This window comes from Gossypium hirsutum, chromosome D10 (assembly GCF_007990345.1).
Source record: "Gossypium hirsutum isolate 1008001.06 chromosome D10, Gossypium_hirsutum_v2.1, whole genome shotgun sequence".
Taxonomy (NCBI): Eukaryota; Viridiplantae; Streptophyta; class Magnoliopsida; order Malvales; family Malvaceae; genus Gossypium; species Gossypium hirsutum.
This window is the reverse complement of record NC_053446.1, coordinates 8694821-8714800: the sequence shown is the minus strand read 5'-3', so window position 1 is coordinate 8714800 and position 19980 is coordinate 8694821. Positions and strand designations below refer to the sequence as shown.

The window sequence follows — 19980 nt, the reverse complement described above, 5'->3', positions numbered from 1 at the left end:
CACCCTAATCTTCTACTTAATGAGGGCCCCATTCCCTAACCTAACTGCAAAGGCTCCTTGGGGTACTATTAGCAACATGTCATCTTGTTTTTGACCTGATTTTATGTATTCAACATAGCCAGAAATTTCCCGGTTGGGAATGGACTTGCCACTCATCACTTTTGTTCCTTTCAGTTCCGATGCCTTTGGACCTTGCTCGAAGTTCCCATTTGGCAATAAACCTAACATGTTTCAATAACCAAATTTAGATCAAGGTTGATTTTATGTACTCATTACCGGTAAAAGTACAAGTTAGATTTATATCAAGACTGGTGGAGCCAACTAGCTTCTAGCTCAACCTAAGCTTAACTTTATAGCTGCTCTAAGTTTCCGATAGTAAAGTTTTTAATAAAGAATTATTGTGTAATTGAGTGAGTACTTGGTATTGTTGGTTAATGTTGAGATCTTTAAACTTTAAGTGTTATGTTCGAGTTATATTACATAAAAATTATATACAGATTAATTAGTTTAAGTTAAACTATAAAATTTATTACTAAATTGTTAAACAAAAATGATTGGTAGTGTTAACATTAATGGGAGACAACATTAATGGCAAACAATACAAAGTGGTGCAAGTTTAGCACCCTAAAGTTGACTTTGAAAAAGTGGCATGGGATAATTTTTTTTTGGTCCTTGAGATAATGGGCTATTTATTGTTTGGTCCTTGAACCTCAACTATAAATAGGCCTTCTCATTTCTCATTTCAATCATCCCAACCAATCTTTCTCTCTTAGTTTTCTCTCTTCTCCCATTTGAGAATTCTCAAGGAATTCTATTTGTTTGTAATATTTTGAAGATAGTAAAGTTATCATCTGGTGTTAGTGCCCGAGGACGTAGGTATAATTTACCGAACCTCGTTAAAACTCTTGTGTTCTTTCTTGTCCTATTTTTCTTTCAATATTTGAGGGTATAATAGTAGTATTTAATTGTGCTATTAAATTACTATAGAAGGGATATTCTGACTAAGGAAAGACTTGGTATTTAAGAGATCCATGTGATCCACCTCTCTTCCCTGGGAATTGAACTTTGTGTGATTTTTTAGTACAATAATTTACACGCTTCCGACCCTATTGGAACAACAAGTGGTATCAAGAGCCGAAGGTTAATCGTAGTATGCTCTGTGGTTGCAGTTTGAACTGATCTTCCACATCAGAAAAGATTTCCTTAGGTATATTGAAAGATTATGGAGAAAACGGTCGGTGTAGGAGCTTCAACATCGTCCATGTGGACAAGACCGACAATTGCAAATGCAAGATTGGCCGTGGAGATCTTTGATGGCACGGGCCATTTTGGTATGTGGCAAAGTGAGGTTCTAGATGCCCTTTTTCAGCAGAGTCTAGACATTGCCATTGATGAAGAGAAACCAGATGATGTACAGGAGAAAGATTGGAAGGCGATCAATCGGTTGGCATGTGGCACAATTCGATCATGCCTTTCTCGAGAGCAGAGGTATGCTTTTTCAAAGGAGACTTCTGCAAATAAGTTGTGGGTGGCACTTGAAGAAAATTTTTTGAAGAAAAACAGTCAAAATAAGCTCCACTTGAAGAAAAGACTGTTTCGCTTCACATACGTCCCAAGTACCACAATGAATGATCACATCACCAAATTTAATCAGTTAGTCACTGATTTGCTGAATATGGATGAGACATTCAAAGATGAAGATTTGGCTTTGATGTTGTTGGGGTCACTTCCTGAGGAGTTTGAGTTCCTAGAAACTACTCTACTTCATGGCAGGAGTGATATATCTCTGAGCGAAGTTTGTGCGGCCTTATACAGTTATGAACAGAGAAAGAAGGACAAACAGAAAAACTCAATCAGAGATACAGAAGCTTTAGTAGTCCGAGGTCGTTCATACACTCGGAAGAAAACTCAAAAGGGGAGATCAAAGTCAAAGCCCAGACTCGGGAAAGATGAATGTGCTTTTTGTCATGAGAAAGGCCACTGGAAGAAAAATTGTCCAAAGCTGAAGAATAAGGGAAAAGCTGCTATAGATGCTTGTGTTGCTAAGCATGATACTAGTGACTCTGAACTATCACTGGTTGCATCATCATCGTCGTTCCATTCAGATGAGTGGATATTGGATTCGGGTTGTACCTATCATATGTCCCCTAACCGGGAGTGGTTCTCTGATTTAGTAGAACTAAATGGAGGAGTTGTTTATATGGGCAATGACAATGCTTGTAAAACTGTTGGGATAGGTTCAATCCAATTAAAGAATAAAGATGGATCAACCAGAGTTCTGACTGATGTTTGGTACGTGCCCAGTTTGAAGAAAAATCTCATCTCATTGGAAGCCCTGGAATCCAATGGTTCAGTTGTTACTATGAGAGATGGGGTTTTGAAAGTGACATCTGGCGCACTTGTGATATTGAAGGGCATCAGGAAAAATAACTTGTATTACTACCAAGGTAGTACAGTTATTGGAGCAGTCGCTGCAGCTTTCGGCAACAAAGAATTGGACTCAATACAGTTGTGGCATATGAAGTTGGGACATGCCAGCGAAAAATCCTTGCAAATTCTGGCAAAGCAAGGATTGTTGAAAGGTACAAAGGCTTGCAAATTAAAATTTTGCGAGCATTGTGTTCTGGGAAAGCAAAAGAGAGTGAAATTCGGTATTGCTATCCATAATACAAAAGGTATTTTGGAATATGTTCACTCAGATGTGTGGGGGCCTTCCAAGACACCTTCATTGGGAGGAAAACACTACTTTGTTACTTTTGTTGATGACTTTTCCAGAAGAGTTTGGGTGTATACCATGAGAACTAAGGATGAAGTGCTTAGAGTTTTTCTTAAATGGAAAACTATGATCGAAAACCAAACTGGCAAGAAAATCAAGCAGCTTAGGACGGACAATGGAGGGGAATATAAAAGTGATCCGTTCTTCGATGTGTGCCAAGAGTATGGTATTGTTCGACACTTCACAGTTAGGGATACACCACAGCAGAATGGATTGGCAGAGCGTATGAATCGAACATTGCTGGAGAAAGTTCGATGTATGTTGTCCAATGCTGGGTTGGGCAAGCAATTTTGGGCTGAGGCTGTGACATACGCTGGCCATCTTGTTAATCGTTTGCCATCATCTGCATTAGAAAGAAAAACTCCTATGGAGGTATGGTCTGGAAAATCAGCTACAGATTATGATTCCTTACATGTGTTTGGATCCACTGCATATTACCATGTGAAGGAGTCAAAGTTAGATCCGAGGGCAAAAAAAGCTCTCTTTATGGGAATCACTTCTGGAGTGAAGGGATTTCGTCTTTGGTGCTTAAGCACAAAGAAAATGATCTGTAGCAGAGATGTTACCTTTGATGAATCTGCCACATTGAAAAATGTAGCAGATAAAGATATTCAGACGAGCAATACTCCACAGCAGGTGGAGTGTACTCCAAAACAGGTGGAGTTTGAGCAGATGGGGATTTGCCCAGTTAATAAGTCTAATTCTCCAGCCATAATGGAGGAATTAGAGGTTGAAGAGGTTCTGACCCAAGAACCACTAAGTACACCAGAACCAGTTGCAGTTGCAAGGCCACGGAGAGAAATTCGTAAACCTGCTCGATTTACTGATATGGTGGCCTACGCCCTTCCCGTTGTTGATGATATTCCTATCACTTATCAAGAAGCAATGCAAAGCTTAGAAAGTGATAAATGGAAAAGCGCCATGGATGAAGAAATGCAGTCTCTCCGGAAGAACAATACTTGGGAGTTGGCGCAATTACCGAAAGGTAAAAGGGCAATCGGATGCAAGTGGGTATTCGCAAAGAAAGATGGATCTCCTAGCAAGAAGGATATTCGCTACAAGGCAAGATTGGTAGCTAAAGGCTACGCTCAGAAGGAGGGAATTGACTACAATGATGTATTTTCCCCTGTTGTGAAGCATTCCTCCATTAGAATTTTGTTGGCCTTGGTAGCACAGTTGAATTTGGAGCTAGCTCAACTTGATGTTAAGACGGCTTTCTTGCATGGTGAGTTAGAAGAGGAGATCTATATGACTCAGCCCGAAGGATACACAGATGCTGGTGGTAGAAATTGGGTTTGTAAGCTGAACAAATCGCTATATGGATTGAAGCAATCCCCAAGGCAGTGGTACAAGCGATTTGATAGCTTTATGAGAAGGCAGAAGTACACAAGAAGCAAATATGACAATTGTGTATATTTGCAGAAGCTGCATGACGGATCTTTCATTTATCTACTCTTGTATGTTGATGATATGTTAATCGCTTCGAAGAGCCAAAATGAGATAGATAAGCTGAAGGCTCAGTTGAATCAAGAGTTCGAGATGAAAGATCTAGGTGAGGCCAAGAAGATTCTCGGCATGGAGATAAGTAGAGATAGACCGAGAGGCAAGCTCTGTTTAAATCAGAAGCAATATCTGAAAAAGGTATTACAATGTTTTGGTGTAAATGAAAACACAAAACATGTAAGTACCCCACTTGCTTCTCATTTGAAACTTAGTGCTCAATTATCTCCGAAGACTGAAGATGAAAGAGAATATATGGCGAAAGTCCATATGCTAATGCAGTTGGGAGTTTGATGTATGCGATGGTGTGTACGAGGCCTGACATTTCACAAGCTGTTGGAGTTGTGAGCAGGTATATGCATGATCCTGGAAAAGGACATTGGCAAGCTGTGAAATGGATTCTACGGTATCTTCGAAAAACCGTAGATGTTGGTTTAATTTTGAACAGGATGAAGCACTTGGTCAGTTTGTAGTTGGATATGTTGATTCCGACTTTGCTGGTGATTTAGATAAACGTCGTTCAACTACGGGGTATCTGTTTACTCTTGCGAAAGCCCCAGTGAGTTGGAAGTCTACCTTACAGTCTACAGTAGCTGTGTCTACTACAGAGGCAGAATATATGGCAGTTACAGAAGCTGTTAAGGAGGCTATTTGGCTTAATGGATTGTTGAAAGACTTAGGAGTTGTTCAAAGTCACATAAGTTTATATTGTGACAGTCAGAGCGCTATTCATTTAGCGAAAAATCAAGTCTATCATTCAAGAACCAAGCATATCGACGTAAGATATCACTTTGTGCGGGAAGTCTTTGAAAAAGGAAAAATTCTACTTCAGAAGATTCCGACAGCAGATAATCCCGCAGATATGATGACCAAGGTGGTAACAACAATCAAGTTTAATCATTGTTTGAACTTGATTAACATCCTGAGAATTTGAGCACCTTCAGGTGTATGGCGCTCGAGAGTGCATTTGTAGGCACTACAAAAGATAACTTTATCGAATTTGGGGAGTTGAAGGAAGTGTGTGAAGATGTGATTATCCTAATCAAATCTTCAAGGTGGAGATTGTTAACATTAATGAGAGACAACATTAATGGCAAACAATACAAAGTGGTGCAAGTTTAGCACCCTAAAGTTGACTTTGAAAAAGTGGCATGGGATAATTTTTTTTGGTCCTTGAGATAATGGGCTATTTATTGTTTGGTCCTTGAACCTCAACTATAAATAGGCCTTCTCATTTCTCATTTCAATCATCCCAACCAATCTTTCTCTCTTAGTTTTCTCTCTTCTCCCATTTGAGAATTCTCAAGGAATTCTATTTGTTTGTAATATTTTGAAGATAGTAAAGTTATCATCTGGTGTTAGTGCCCGAGGACGTAGGTATAATTTACCGAACCTCGTTAAAACTCTTGTGTTCTTTCTTGTCCTATTTTTCTTTCAATATTTGAGGGTATAATAGTAGTATTTAATTGTGCTATTAAATTACTATAGAAGGGATATTCTGACTAAGGAAAGACTTGGTATTTAAGAGATCCATGTGATCCACCTCTCTTCCCTGGGAATTGAACTTTGTGTGATTTTTTAGTACAATAATTTACACGCTTCCGACCCTATTGGAACAACAGGTAGTGTATATGAATTTATATGCCAGCAAAGGATCAAATATAAATGGTTAATGATATTTGATATTAGTTCGTAGGAGAGGAATCTACTTTACCTATATAACTTACATACCTATGGTTAAAACAATATATTAAAGCTTACTCCATATAATAAACAAATAAATACCATACTAACTATGGGCTCAGTATTGTATGTCAGTCAATTAATAGATGGGTAATTCTGAAATTGTGAAGTTTAGGAGAAGAAACATGGGAGGAAACATGGGGTAGATCTTGACTCATTTAAAAGCTGGCTCGTTCATAACATAGCTAAATTTATTGCTCTCACACCAAACAACCCAACTTTACACCAAATCATCCAAAAAGGAAGCCTCAAGTTCATTAAAAGCTTCTTCCTCGACTATTCCTATACTATAACATCATGCTCCATTTATGAATCACGTAAAGAGTGATGCCAAACGTAGTCTAATTCTTTGTTTTCATGTACCATATGCGTGCTTTTATCTTACAAATATTCATTCATTCATTCACTATATTATGTAGTAAACAGAATAAAACTGGCCCAAACATTGTAATTGCAGAAAATCACATGTATAGTTTGAATATATAAAAATGGAGAGTATAGTATAGTCTTGCTAATGCATGGGGATTGCAGAAAAGAAATAATATAGATAGCTTTGGAATCAAAATCTTGTAAGCTGTTCCTAATTCTAAGTAAGAAGAAGAGTTGCAGATGCCATGCATGAAGTGCTAGACTGTTGATGGCTTTCAAAAAGAAAAAGAAAAAAGGAAATGCAAAAATTGAGAGATATTCGAGGCTGGCTTAATTACCATCTTTGGCAGATGAAGCTATTTGAGAAGTGGTGCAAACCAGAAGCAATACGAACACCGCCACCTTCTTCATTTTGTATTATATTATTTCTCAAGTAAAACACCTTACAGACACACACATAGAGAAAGGAAAATCAGAGGGAGGGAATTTGGATGGAAAATGACGACTGCCAGTGTCGCCTGGTTTGCTGTAGACAAAAGTCAATTTTACTTAGTTAAACTAGATGGCTGCCACTACAAGACCCATCAAATAGTACTCTTTCGGGATTATCATTATCCTCTTTACTTCACTACCGGGGAAGGCTTTTCTCTTATAGAGTTGTAAATTCCATTCTATAGGGTTCTATTGTGAAATTAAAAACTCTATTCACAGATATAAAATCTAAATTAAGCATTGTATTCAATTTGGAATAAATATATTTGAATTTAAAAGTTTTTTAATAAAATTTTAAAATCATTTTAATTTGAGTACATTTTAGATTGTATTTTGAATTTTTTTTTTTAATAAAAAATTTCCATGTAATGGTTTTATATGATTTATTGTGATTGATGATATATAATATATATTTGGTTTTCTATTTGAGAAATATTATTTTTAATTAATAATAATTAATTTCATAATGAATTTGGAAGATGATTAATCATCTTGAATTGACAAAGGCAGCAATATGAAAGCTAAATTAATTAGTTCTTCTCACAGAATCACCGATAAGCCATAAAAGTAACATGTTTTTAATCTCATTCTTGATGCATTTTTGGATGATTTATTATATAAATTAGTGAATTTGATGCTCCTAATCCTTTAAATTTATGTTTCTATACTTAGGTGAGCATAAGGGAGTGAAAGGAGCGAAAAGACAAGCCAAAATCGAGCAAAAAGAGCTATTTTCAGCATCCACACGGCCTGAGCATTTCCATAGCGTGTGGCCAGCCCGTGTCGATTTCGCAACCTGCTTTCCTAACACGCGGAAAAACTCAATTTTTCCTTACATGAAGAGGAAGATGTCTATGTTCATTTCCACCGCAGTATATTATGAGACTACTAGAGGAAGATGTTCATATTTCCTTACATGAAGAGGTCTATGTTCTTGTACACTCCCGGCATGTTTTTTTATTTTCTACCAAAAAAAAAAAGGTTACATTTCTCTTATCCTATAACATCTGGGGGAGCTAAATTCTTGGTTGACTAGAAATTTAATTAATTAATGGAATGATATAGGGTTTAAGGTTTTTATAATGATTAAACGCCATTTAGATGCATGACTCCAGATTTGGTGTTCTTTTGGTGGAGGTTGATTCAAAGCCACATGGATATATTTATCCACAGGCTGTTGCATTGTCGACTAAGGGCTACTTAATTTTATTACTTTCTAATCATTTTTAATATACTTGCTTAATTAAACTTCAACACTAATTATTCTTTCCATATAATAAATTTAAAACAAATAAAAACTAAACAATATAAAAAATTAAATTTTCTTTCACCATTCATTTATTAATTTAAATATCAATATTTAAAGGAAATGTTATTCATAGTAAAAATATATTTACGGGCCTAAAATCGAACCTATGGGGTTCTAAAAATAATTTGTAAACAATGAGGAACTAATTTGAAACAAAACTGAAAGTTCTAGAAAAATTAGAAAATTTTTGAAAACAGGATCACACGGCCGTGTGGTCGGGCAATGTGACAAAGCCCAGATTGTGTGGCACAGGGACATGGCGGTGTGACCAACCGTGTGATAGACCGTATAACTTTTGAAGTAAGTGCTAGATCGTGTTCAATTCGAAGTTGAGTCACATGACCATGTCGCAAGTCGTGTAACTCACTGACTTGAAACACACGGTCGCGCAAAGAGACTGTCTGTAGCACACAGCCATGTGACAGCCCGTGTGCCTCTAATTTTTCCTTCAAATGCAAGCTTACCAAAATGTACTTACTTGAACATCAAGTAACTCATTTACCAACAATTAAACCTATTTAAAACACACTTAAACAAGCCCGAAACATGCCAAAATCATCCAACCTAAGTGTCTAACAAACGTGTCTTCATTGACACCACAATTCAATTAACAAGCTTATCCACAAATCATATCAAATAAGTTACATTTAACTTATGAGTTCATACATAAAAAAAAAACACATTCCAACTTATCATCTTATTCTATCTATTCATATTCAATACTACCACAATTCAAACATTTCCAAATGATTTATATCAACTAACCAAGGTTATAGGCACACTTCATTCCAAACACCAAAAGACACATACATTAATCAAATATGTAACACATCAAAATATGTATTTGACATAAATACAAAACACACCTATTACATGTCATATAACCCAAAGATAAACATATCAAAAACTACCAAAAAGATATTCGGATAGTGTGATTCTTTGAGTTGATCTGATCGCCCAATTCCATGACAAACGTATCTACAAGTAAACAAGAAAATGACACGAACAAGCCTCTATAGAGTTTAGTAAGTTTAACGGTTAAAATGATAAAACTTACCGAATTAAACATAACATTTATAATAACAAGAGTTATAGACAGTGTTTCCTGTCAACCACAACCATTAACAGGTGAGAATATACATACAATCATGTACAAGTTACATTTTAATATAACTATACGAGATCATTCAATATTAAGCCACAATGTTATCAGGAAATTCATGAACAACTTTAAAACAGTTCAATAACAAGTAATTTAACATTAGAGATATTACCCGATGAACAATATACGAATATGAGTACACAGTTATCCATCTAAAACACACCAAAAGCTCAAATAACTCAATCTAACCGAAAACACACATTGGCACCAAGTGCCTAGCTCATATGCTAACATCCCTCTGAAAACACGCCTGGGTACTAAGTGCCAAGTCCGAAGGCTTTACATCGCAATAAATGTTGAACTTCGATATACTCATTGTTTAAACACAAATTAGGAATCACTGCCTCGTCACAAGTCAATCTCGTACAGCGCACACTATAACTTATTTTCAAGAAATTAATTTCTAAAAATTGTTTTCAATGAAAACAAACATATTCACCAGGATTACATTCTAACTAAAACTTTACATATATTTATATGTCTAAACCTTATACCAACTACATCCTAAGCATAATTCTTAACCGATTGTTTTTATCCACATCATCATCATTATCCAAAAATATAATCTTTATTTAAATCTTTATCTAAAAGTTTACCCAAAATCTACTAAATTTTTTTGTTTCCCAAAGCTAACATCACGTATGATTGTCTGAATTGCTAGAGAGGGTACTTCTTGGGGACTAATATGAAAATCATCACCTGTCGGTGAAAGGGATGTTTTGTAAGAATTATTATATATGCTTCCTTACAAATGGTAGCATTTGTCATTGGTACAACAATAAGATTTCAGTTCATTTCATTTATATGGTATTACAGTCGATTCACATGAGGGCAAAACTTCAAGATATTTGATTGGCGAATTAAAGAAAGCAGCAGCCTAACATACCATTTAATTTAAATTAATGAAGTAAGCTATATAAACATAACATCGGCGGAATGAATTAAACCCTCACTGTTTTTGTTACCCCTAATGGGATGAGTTGCATAAGCAATGCAACTAACATTTTCCAGACAGTTTTAATTTACAGGTGATGCAATTTTCGGACACTAAGCAGCTTCACATCATCCAACAATGGTCCACAAAGAGAACCCGAGTTATCACTTTTCATGGCGTAAAATGTGCTATAGAACATGATCCGAGTTCGTGTCGACTCTGCCCTGAATGCAAGTCTAGCTGCTTTGAATCCACCTTTGCCCTTGGAGTTATACGACACCTTCACAGTGTTTTTGCCTGCAAATGCTTCCACCACCATGGGACCTTCGCATCCATTGTTAGCATCACCAACAAGGAATGAAAGCACATAGTTTCTTCCGATTGCTGTCTTAACGATTTGTGCAACCGCGCTTTCTTTTCCGGCTATGAGTTCGATGGCCCGTTTGCCTTTTGGTACTGAGAAATGTTCACTGTCGATGTACTTAATGGCTTTCAGGGATTCAATTATCCAGCCTGGTAAAGGACTGTGATCATCCTCAATGTGGGGTGGAATTATAACTCCTTCGGAAGTCGGCCTTGGGAAGATATAAGGACCTTCTTCGAAGTTTCCATTCTTTAGTAGATTGGCTGCAAATTGTTAAATCAAACAATCAATTAGTGAATCATGAACTTCAGTTTCAAACATCAAACCTCAATGTGATCGGTTTTATGTACCTCGGGTACGTTTCGGATTGTACAAGGTCTTCAATGCGACTGAATCAATAAGGGGGCCGCAAGCTGCGTCTTCCTCCACGCCTGGATTATGTATTGAGATCTCAATTACGTGCGCATCAGCTTGGAATGCCCATGCATATGAATCCCATCCATTGCTGCTATACATTGTTTGAATCGGAAACAATCCGAAGTCGTTTTTCTCGTTGTTTGGCGAGACCGAAACATTCAATCTTTCCTCTTGTGCACATGTGCGAGCTGTGCTGAAGGTTAGAGAGTAAAAGTCGCCCTTAACTACCTCAATTTTCTGCTTAATAAGGGCTTCATTCCCCAACCTAACTGCAAAGGCTCCCTCGGGTACTATTAGCAACATGTCACCTTGCTTGTGACCTGATTTTATGTACTCAACATAGCCTGAAATCTCCCAGTTGGGAATGGCCTTGGCGCTCATCACTTTTGTTCCTTCCAGTTCTGATGCCTTTGGCCCATACTCGAAGTTCCCATTTGGCAATAAACCTGAAAATTGTTTTCAATCACCATATTTAGATCCATCAGCCATTTCATATGGTGCATCTGATTAATATTCAATAATCGATTGTCATCCCCTGTTCTATATAATTAGACTAATAAAATTTTGTTGGACAAGTATGGCTTAAACTACTTAGAGGACATTAACTTTGAACTTATCAATATATGACAAATCTGACATGTCGGATTTGATGGATCCTTTGCTTCAAGGACATGCTGTCTCAAGCTTCATTATGCCCAAAGTGGTCCAGATGATCAGCATTGATGAATCTAATAAAAAAATCTATACATGTGGGACCCTAAACCTTATCTAGGAAACCCTTTTTCCTTATGAAAAACAAATCCCGATTATTTGATTTAATGCATGTGGGATGAGTAAGGTTGAGATTGGATCTCCTTCAGAAGGATGGAACAGAATTTGGCGTATTATATTCATGAATTTCAACAACCATGCACATGCACATCAATTTTCAATGCAGTTTTGAGGTTTCACGGGATAATTAGTGGTATAAAATGACCAAGGATAATAATAAGATATTATAGGAATTGGATTGAAACGGCGTTGTGGTGATTTGCAAGGATGGATTGATTGATGTGTGGTATGGGAAAATGTGCAAACCCGTCTGCCTGGGTTTTCACGTGGCTCAAGGCTGCATATACAGCACATGCATGCTGATTTATTAACTTATTTCTTTCTTCTTCTTTCATTCATTCGCATTTATGTGTCAGCAATTTATTACTCACCAGCAAACTTGGATTATTAAAGCAGCCTCCTATTAATAACTCATGCAGGCAGACGTACAAGTTAGAGTTCTATCAAGGCTGGTACAGCCAACGAGCTTCTAGCTCAACCTAAAGATTAGCTTTATAGCTGCCCTAAGTTTCCAAATCAAATTAAGAGTAAATTGTTTAATATAGTATTATTATGTAGTTAAATATAAACTCTTAATGACAATTTGATATTCATTCTTGGGAGATCGGAAGCTACTTTACCCATTTAACTCAAATACCTAAGGGTTTTTTTCTATCCACTACTCACATACCTATGCAATAGGGATGTACATTAGCTAGCTCTTAGCTAGCAAGTTTCCAGAGAAATCTAAAGTTTTAATTTTTAAATTTGTGATAATCAGATTAAATTTAAAATCAAACCAACCCTTTATCCCCAAAATTTAATTTCAAAAGTAGAAAATATATATATTAAATTTCTTAGCACTCTAACAAATACTATACTAAAACATTGGAACGATAATATCCATGTGGGCTCAGTATTGTATGTCTCCCCAACTTTGATGAGGGTTAGTGAATTCATAGACGGGTGATTCTGAAATTGGGATGTTTTAGAACAGGAGAAACATGATGGAATATTGTGTAGATCTTGACTCATTAAGAAGCTGGCTCCTTCATAACACACCAAACAACCCAACTTTACACCAAATCGTTCAAAAAGTAAGCCTCAAGTTCATTAAAAGCTTCTTCTTTAACCACTCCTATACAATAAGTATAACATCATGCTCCAGTTATGAATCATATAAAGAGGGATACCAAACTTAGTCTAGTTCTTTGCTGTCATGTACCATACGCATGCTTTTAGGCTACAAACCTTCATTCACTACATTATGTAGTAAAAGGAATAAAGCGGACCCAAAGCAGAAAATGACATATAGTCTTACATGGTGACTACAGAAAAGAAATAATAAGAATTGCAGATGGCATGCATGAAGTAAGGCTTTGAAAAGGGAAACAAACTAGAAATCGAGAGACTTCATTACCGTCTTTGACAGATGAAGCTATTTGAGAAGTAGCGCAAAGCAGCAGCAATAAGAACATCGCCACCTTCTTCATTTTGTATTATATGTGTTCTTTCTCACGCACACACTGAGGGAGGGAATTTGGATGCAAAATCGAGACGGCCAGTGTGGCCTTTTTATGTGTTTTGCTATAAACAAAAGCCATTACTATTTAGTCTAAACTACATAACTGCCACTACAACACCGATCAATTATCAATTGCTCCTTCCCCATTATTTACTCAAATACAACTGTTTATACTTCTTTCTCTTTCTTCTTACATTCAATTCTCTTTTCCTTAGAAAGTTTTAAAAGAAAATTCATGAAATTATTTTTCCAATTTAATCAGTATATATAAATTCTCAAATTCGATTATGTTTAATATAATTAATATTTTATAAATGTATTGTACAATAGATTAAAGTTAAAATATTCTTTGCATTTTCCCTTTTTATCTTGAGATGCGATTTACTTTGTACATATAATTCCATGATATCTGGGGAGTTAATTTCTTGGTTGAATAGAAATTTAAAAATAGAAACGGAGATTAGTTTGAAAAATGATTTCAGATTTGATGCTCTTTTGGTGGAGGTTGATTAGGACAATTATTCAAAACCACATGGGTATATTTATCGACAAACTGTTGCATTGTTGATCAAGGCTTAATTAATTTTGTTTAATTATTCTGATTCTCAAATCAATTAATATTGATAAATAAGATCAATTTATTGCTATGAACATAATCATTTTAAACCAAAAATTCAGAACATAAATTTGGTTATTACGACACATATCGAATTATTAAATATGTATTACATTAATATATTAATGGTTTGAAATTAAAAAGAAAAAAATAAGAAGCACATGGCTAAGGGGAAGATATAGCAGGTTGAGTGATTGGAATTTGGCTGTCAAAACTAAATTTGTAATGCACTTTTTTTAGTTAAGTTGCTCGTGGGAGGATTAACAGCAAAACATGAGATCATAACTAAAAATGCGACATTTGGAAGGGAAAATTAATAATATACCGTGGAAGCAAGGCATGTGCACTTGCAAGTGAGAATTTTGATTTGAGTCAGCCCTCATTTAATTACTTTAGTCATTTTCTCTTGCTTGGTCGGCAATAATTGTGAAGTTGGCATGTGCGGTAATAGGGGAATGCACGAGACTCAGTGTTTGGGATTTGGCACCATTATCTTAACATTTTTACCGGGAAAATCTGGGTTTGGAAAGAAAATTTTATTACATATATGTTCTATTTGGAAATTTCAATCTGGATTTCATTGTTAGCTAACAGTTAAAAGCGCGAATTTATTAATGAAGTCATCGTAATGTTGGTAAAGACTAATATAAATTAAATTTTCTGTTGGTAGACGATTTCTGAATTGTACTAATTAAATTATCTAAATTCAATGATTCAACTTATTATTAGTAATACTTGTATTCAATAATTCAATAATTATCTAAATATTTAACTTTTTTACTAATACTTGTATTTATCAAAATTTCAAAGCTAAAATCATATAAGTTTATGAGTTATCGTTTCAATATTTTATTAGTAAAGAAACATGCAACGGATGAAATTTAACCCCTTAAATATTACTTAGGAAAAAATTCTTGAATATTATATTACAGAAATTATTACACTTTAATATTATAAAAAAACTAATTTTCTTTTATTTTGAAATTTTTAATTTTTCATAAAATGATAATTGGTTTTAGAAAGAATATAATATTATTTAAAATATATTTATTTATTTAGAATCGTAGTTCCATACGTGAGTTGTTATGAATAATAAGATATTATTTCATAAAAAGAAAAGAGATGTGAAAACTGAGAAAGAAATATAAAAAGATATAATTATTTCATTTTATTCAGAAAGAAAGGAAAATACATAAAATAAAAGATTGTATGATGTAAATCATACAAGTTTTTCTTTCTCAACTCATTTGTTTCTGTTATCTGCAATTTCATCAGTAAAGATGTTGAGTATATCTTTCTATCCTTTCCTACTTTTAATAACATAATTCATTAAAATTTTGTTTATACATAAATGTGTATTGATTTAAAGTTTCATTTGATGTCCTCAGCTTGGACCCAGCCTTTCCTCATTTCCAATTTTCTACCTACATCAAGATAAACTAAATCATGCAAGCATTTGAAAGGGTAAAATATAGAAATGGTCATTAAACTATATTTTTTTGTTCACCAATCATTTGAAATTTGACGCAAGTGCTTATGCGGGCCTTTTTATTAGTTTAATAACAAATTTAGTCTTCCACTGTTTACACATTCTATCATTTTGATCTTAAATATAAAAAATTCAACAAATTTAACCCTCAATGTTTACAAAATTTATCATTTTAACCCTCTAAAATATATAACTTTTTTTTCAAAAAATGAATAAACTTATGTCGATCATATACTTGTAACCCTCACCTCAAGTCCAAGTAGCATAAGCTAAACAATGGAAGAAGAAAAATTGTGGTGTGTACAAGGAAACAAACCAATGGAAAATAAGCATAATATCCCTAAACCCCCTAAGTCGTAAATGGTATTATTTCGAGAATATAAGAGTTATTAGTGTTAGTAGAGAAGGTAATTGGATACTTGGAGGGAATTAAAAAGACTGGTGTGTTAAGAGAAATTAATCTGGCATATTAACCAAATTGTAAGATTGTGAAAAGTGTTGGGGTTAAAGTGAGAAAATTAAAAATATAAAAGGATTAAATTGTATTGGAAGAAAAAAGTAGAAAGACTAAAAGTGGAATTTAACAAAAGTATATAATGATTCAAGGACGGAATTGTAGAGAATTTTAGGGGTAAAATGGTTAAACCATAATTAGATAATGATGAAGAAAATCTAATTTATGTTGGTAACATTTCCTCCCTTGGATTAAATTAGAAATTGAGATTTAATCTTCACCATTGGATTGAAATTATGATTGATTGAGTTTTATATTATATTTTTATATTTTATTTATTAATTTTAATTGATATTTTAATGGAAATGTGTAAAAAATTCATCCATTTCCTTATCATCGCACGCCACCTTTTCCACTATAGCCATCAAACTTAAGCTTTGAACTATCAATTTTTCATAGAAATTATTAGTGAAATCAAGAGTACAATACCATAGCAAGGTTAGATTCAAGCACAGAAGTTGTATAATCATGTTGGAGGAGAGAAAAAATCAAATTTAAGTGAAACCCTAAGGATACAAGGTGAGATTTTCATGAATTTAATGTGTTTTCAAGTTTATTTCAAGTGAAAGTGCATGAAAGTAATATTTTGTTAGTGTTTTTATTATGAATTTTATGTGTAGATGATATGAACACCAAAAGAGAAATAAGGAAGTGGAACCAAAAAGTATTGGCAAAAGAAAACAAGTAGCAAAAGATTGAAGGTAGATGAATTCTTAGGATGGATTTGGATGGGTAATTAGGTGTGGTGTGGTGCGTTTAGCTTACTTTTTATCTCACGCTACAGTAACTAATCTCACCGCCACCGTTGTTTTTACACAAACAGTAAGTAAACGCATCGTCCATCCAAACCCTCCCTTAAACAACTTAAACAAGTACTTTGAGACTTCTATCTTAATTAAATTCTAGTAAAAATTGAATTAAAATCATCATGTTAATTTTTGTATGTATAAATTCTATATGATTATGTTATAAAATAGATTAAGAAAAATGATGACATGACTTGAAATTCAATTACAAAGAAAAAGTGTTAAAGTGTAATAAAATTGTAGTAGAAAGGACTAAATTGTAATGTTTATAAAAGTTACCATGTGAATTGAAATAATGTGTTAAAATGATTAAGTGAAGTATTTACATGAAAGTGAATCAAGTTCATAGTTTTGGTACATTATAAATTAGGGTAAACTACTAAAATGTCACTTTTGTTTACCTCAGGTTGCATTTTAGTCACTTATGTTTGAAATGTTACATCTTATAGTCACTTATGTTAACGTGTTGTAATATTTTAGTCACTGAGCCGTTAATTGTCGTTAACTGTGTAACGAGAAACTGACGCGGCACGTTAAATCATCATTTCAAACAAAAATTTTAGGTTAAACTATACAATTGGTCCCATATATAAATTAACATAAAGTTCAAATAACATAAATATAGGGACCAATTGTATAATTTAACCTAAAATTTTTGTTTGAAATGACGATTTAATGTGCCACATCAGCTTTACCGTTACACCGCTAACGATAATTAACGCTCAATGACTAAAATGTTACAATACAATAACGTAAGTGACTAAAACGTAACATTTCAAACATAAGTGACTAAAATGTAACCTGAGATAAACAAAAGTAACTATTTTGGTAGTTTACCTTATAAATTAATATTTATGTTAATAAAAAGGGGAATGCATCATTTAGAGGGCTAAAATGATAAATTTTGTAAACATTGAGGGCTAAGTTTATTGATTTTTTATATTTAGGATCAAATTTATAGAATGTGTAAATATTAGAGGGCTAACCTTGTTATTAGACCCAAAAAAAAGCCCATGTTAGCACTTCCGTCAAATTTCAAATGACTGTTAATGCTTGGTGACCAAAAAATTTGATTTTTAATAGTTTAGTGACTAAATCGAAAAAATTTAAAAGTTCAGTGACCAAAATAAAATATAAGCAATAGTTTAGTAATCATTTTTATATTTTACCCTATATTAAAATATAACGCGCCCACTACCTGAGTAAAAATTTTATAAAAAATGATATAAAAATTAAATGTAACTTTGGTTGAAATTGTAAAATTAAAATAAAAAAATATTATAATGGTTTGGGTTTAAATCTCATTATTTTCATTATGAATATAATTTTTTTAAATTTATTAAAATGTAAAAAGACATGAATACCTTTAAATTAATTATCATTCCTTCAGAAAAGGAATGGACTTTTATTAATTTCAATTAATTTGAGACTCGATTGAAAGGTGATTCCAACTCAATTAAAGCTTTAAATAATAGCATAGATAATAGGGATCGATCCTTTTGAGATTTAAGAGATTGAAATTAATACATTATCAGTTATAATTTATTTTTCGTCTAAATTTGAAAAGAATATTCATGAAGTTGTCAATTTAGAGTCGGATAGCTTTTATAAAAAATTTTGAAAGCCTAATATACTAAAAAAAATCCTTAAACTCTTACATTTTATAGAAGCAAGCCATTAATTTATTTTTGCAATTAAATAAGTCCTAACTTTTTGTTTTTGCCCATAAAAGCTCTTGATTTTAATATTAAAGTAAAAATATTTTGATTTTCAAGTTCTTATCTAAATCTTATTGATGTAATAGAACTTATATACACACTTTAACATCAACATCAAATTTTAAAAAGCAATCAAAATTTTAAAAACAATATTTAAGTGTGTGCTTCCAAAAATTTCTGAAATGTGTCAATTGAGACTTACCTTGATTGGCATAGACATTATTGCCAGTACAGAAAGACGTGGGTTTGAGTGCGCTGAAACACATTATCCTCCTATTTAAGGGTTGGGGAGGGACTATGGATAGCTCTAGACATTGTATCAAAAAAAATCTGAAATGTTATTAAAAGCGTTATTTTATTTTTATTTAATAAACTATTCTCATTAAATTCACATTGATATTAAATACAAAGTAGTTTAAAATTTTAAAAATATTTTTATTTTAATATTAATATCAAAGGCTTTTTCATGGATAAAAATAATAGATGAAACGCTTATTTAACTATAAAAATAGTATAAAGATTTATTTAGACCAAATGTAATAGTTTAAGGGCGTTTTTAATATATTAGCCATTTTGAAATTTGTCAATTTGTCATTTCAAGCCAAAATTTTCAAAGATCTTTCACTATTTGGGCATGTGTCAGCAAGACAGAAAATATTGACCTTCCCTTTGACTTCATTTAAGATAATGTCCTGGTTGACCACCTGTCGTGACTAGAGGAGCGACACCCTCTGGTTTTCAAGATCATCCGCTAGATAAGCACTTCTGACAAGCCCTCTTACTCTTAGATGACGAGATAGACACACGCTTTTTAGGTGTAAACACTCCTTAAGTGTAAACACATTCTGAATGCAATGAGAGGCTCACTTGGCCATAACAACTTGTCACGTCACGCTAGTGGATAAAATGCCAATTCCTATAAATTCTCTCACAACGATGAAGAAAGGATAAACCTTTTAAACCCTAAAGTTGCTTTAAGAAAATCCATTCTGACTCTCTACCTCTTTAGGTGATGTAGCCTCCACAGAACCACCACACATTCCTCCTTATCTCTTTCTTACTCTCCTCCCTTATATACTTTGTATCAACAACTATAAATTTATAGATGAAATAATATTATCATGGTGTCTCTTATCAAACTTTTTATATGACCTATATTTAAAATAATGTTATTTCTTAAAATTCAAAAACAAATTATTTAAAATATTAAATTATATTATCTTATTATTTAGTTATTTTAAATTTTTTTGATCTAAAGTTTTTTAATATTTTAAAAAGTGATTATTCTACATTTTAAAAAAATTAAAAAATATTATAAGTTCTGTATAATTTAAAATTTCAAACATTTTTTTTGAATTTCAAACTTATTTTTTAAGTTTAAAAGTAATTTATTTCATTTTATAAATATAACTATAATTTTTTAACAAATAAATATT

At 33.3% G+C, this 19980-nt stretch overlaps 1 protein-coding gene across 1 annotated transcript; it reads right to left on the bottom strand.

The window, feature by feature from the left end:
* Positions 1-10211: 10211 nt before the first annotated feature.
* Positions 10212-13638, bottom strand: LOC107913915 (uncharacterized). Its single transcript, XM_016842582.2, has 3 exons — positions 13297-13638; positions 11000-11512; positions 10212-10912 (listed from the first exon to the last, which is right to left on the bottom strand). Exons 1-3 carry the CDS (start codon positions 13367-13369, stop codon positions 10374-10376), a joined length of 1125 nt encoding a protein of 374 aa, XP_016698071.2. The 5' UTR covers positions 13370-13638; the 3' UTR covers positions 10212-10373.
* Positions 13639-19980: the final 6342 nt, after the last annotated feature.

Coding starts and splice junctions, on each gene's coding strand:
- LOC107913915 (XM_016842582.2), bottom strand. CDS start 13,369: ATGAAGAAGGTGGCGATGTTCTTATTGCTGCTGCTTTGCGCTACTTCT. Junction 11,513..13,296: donor AGCTTCATCTGTCAAAGACG/GTAATGAAGTCT, acceptor AACAATTTTCAG/GTTTATTGCCAAATGGGAAC. Junction 10,913..10,999: donor CAATCCGAAACGTACCCGAG/GTACATAAAACC, acceptor AACAATTTGCAG/CCAATCTACTAAAGAATGGA.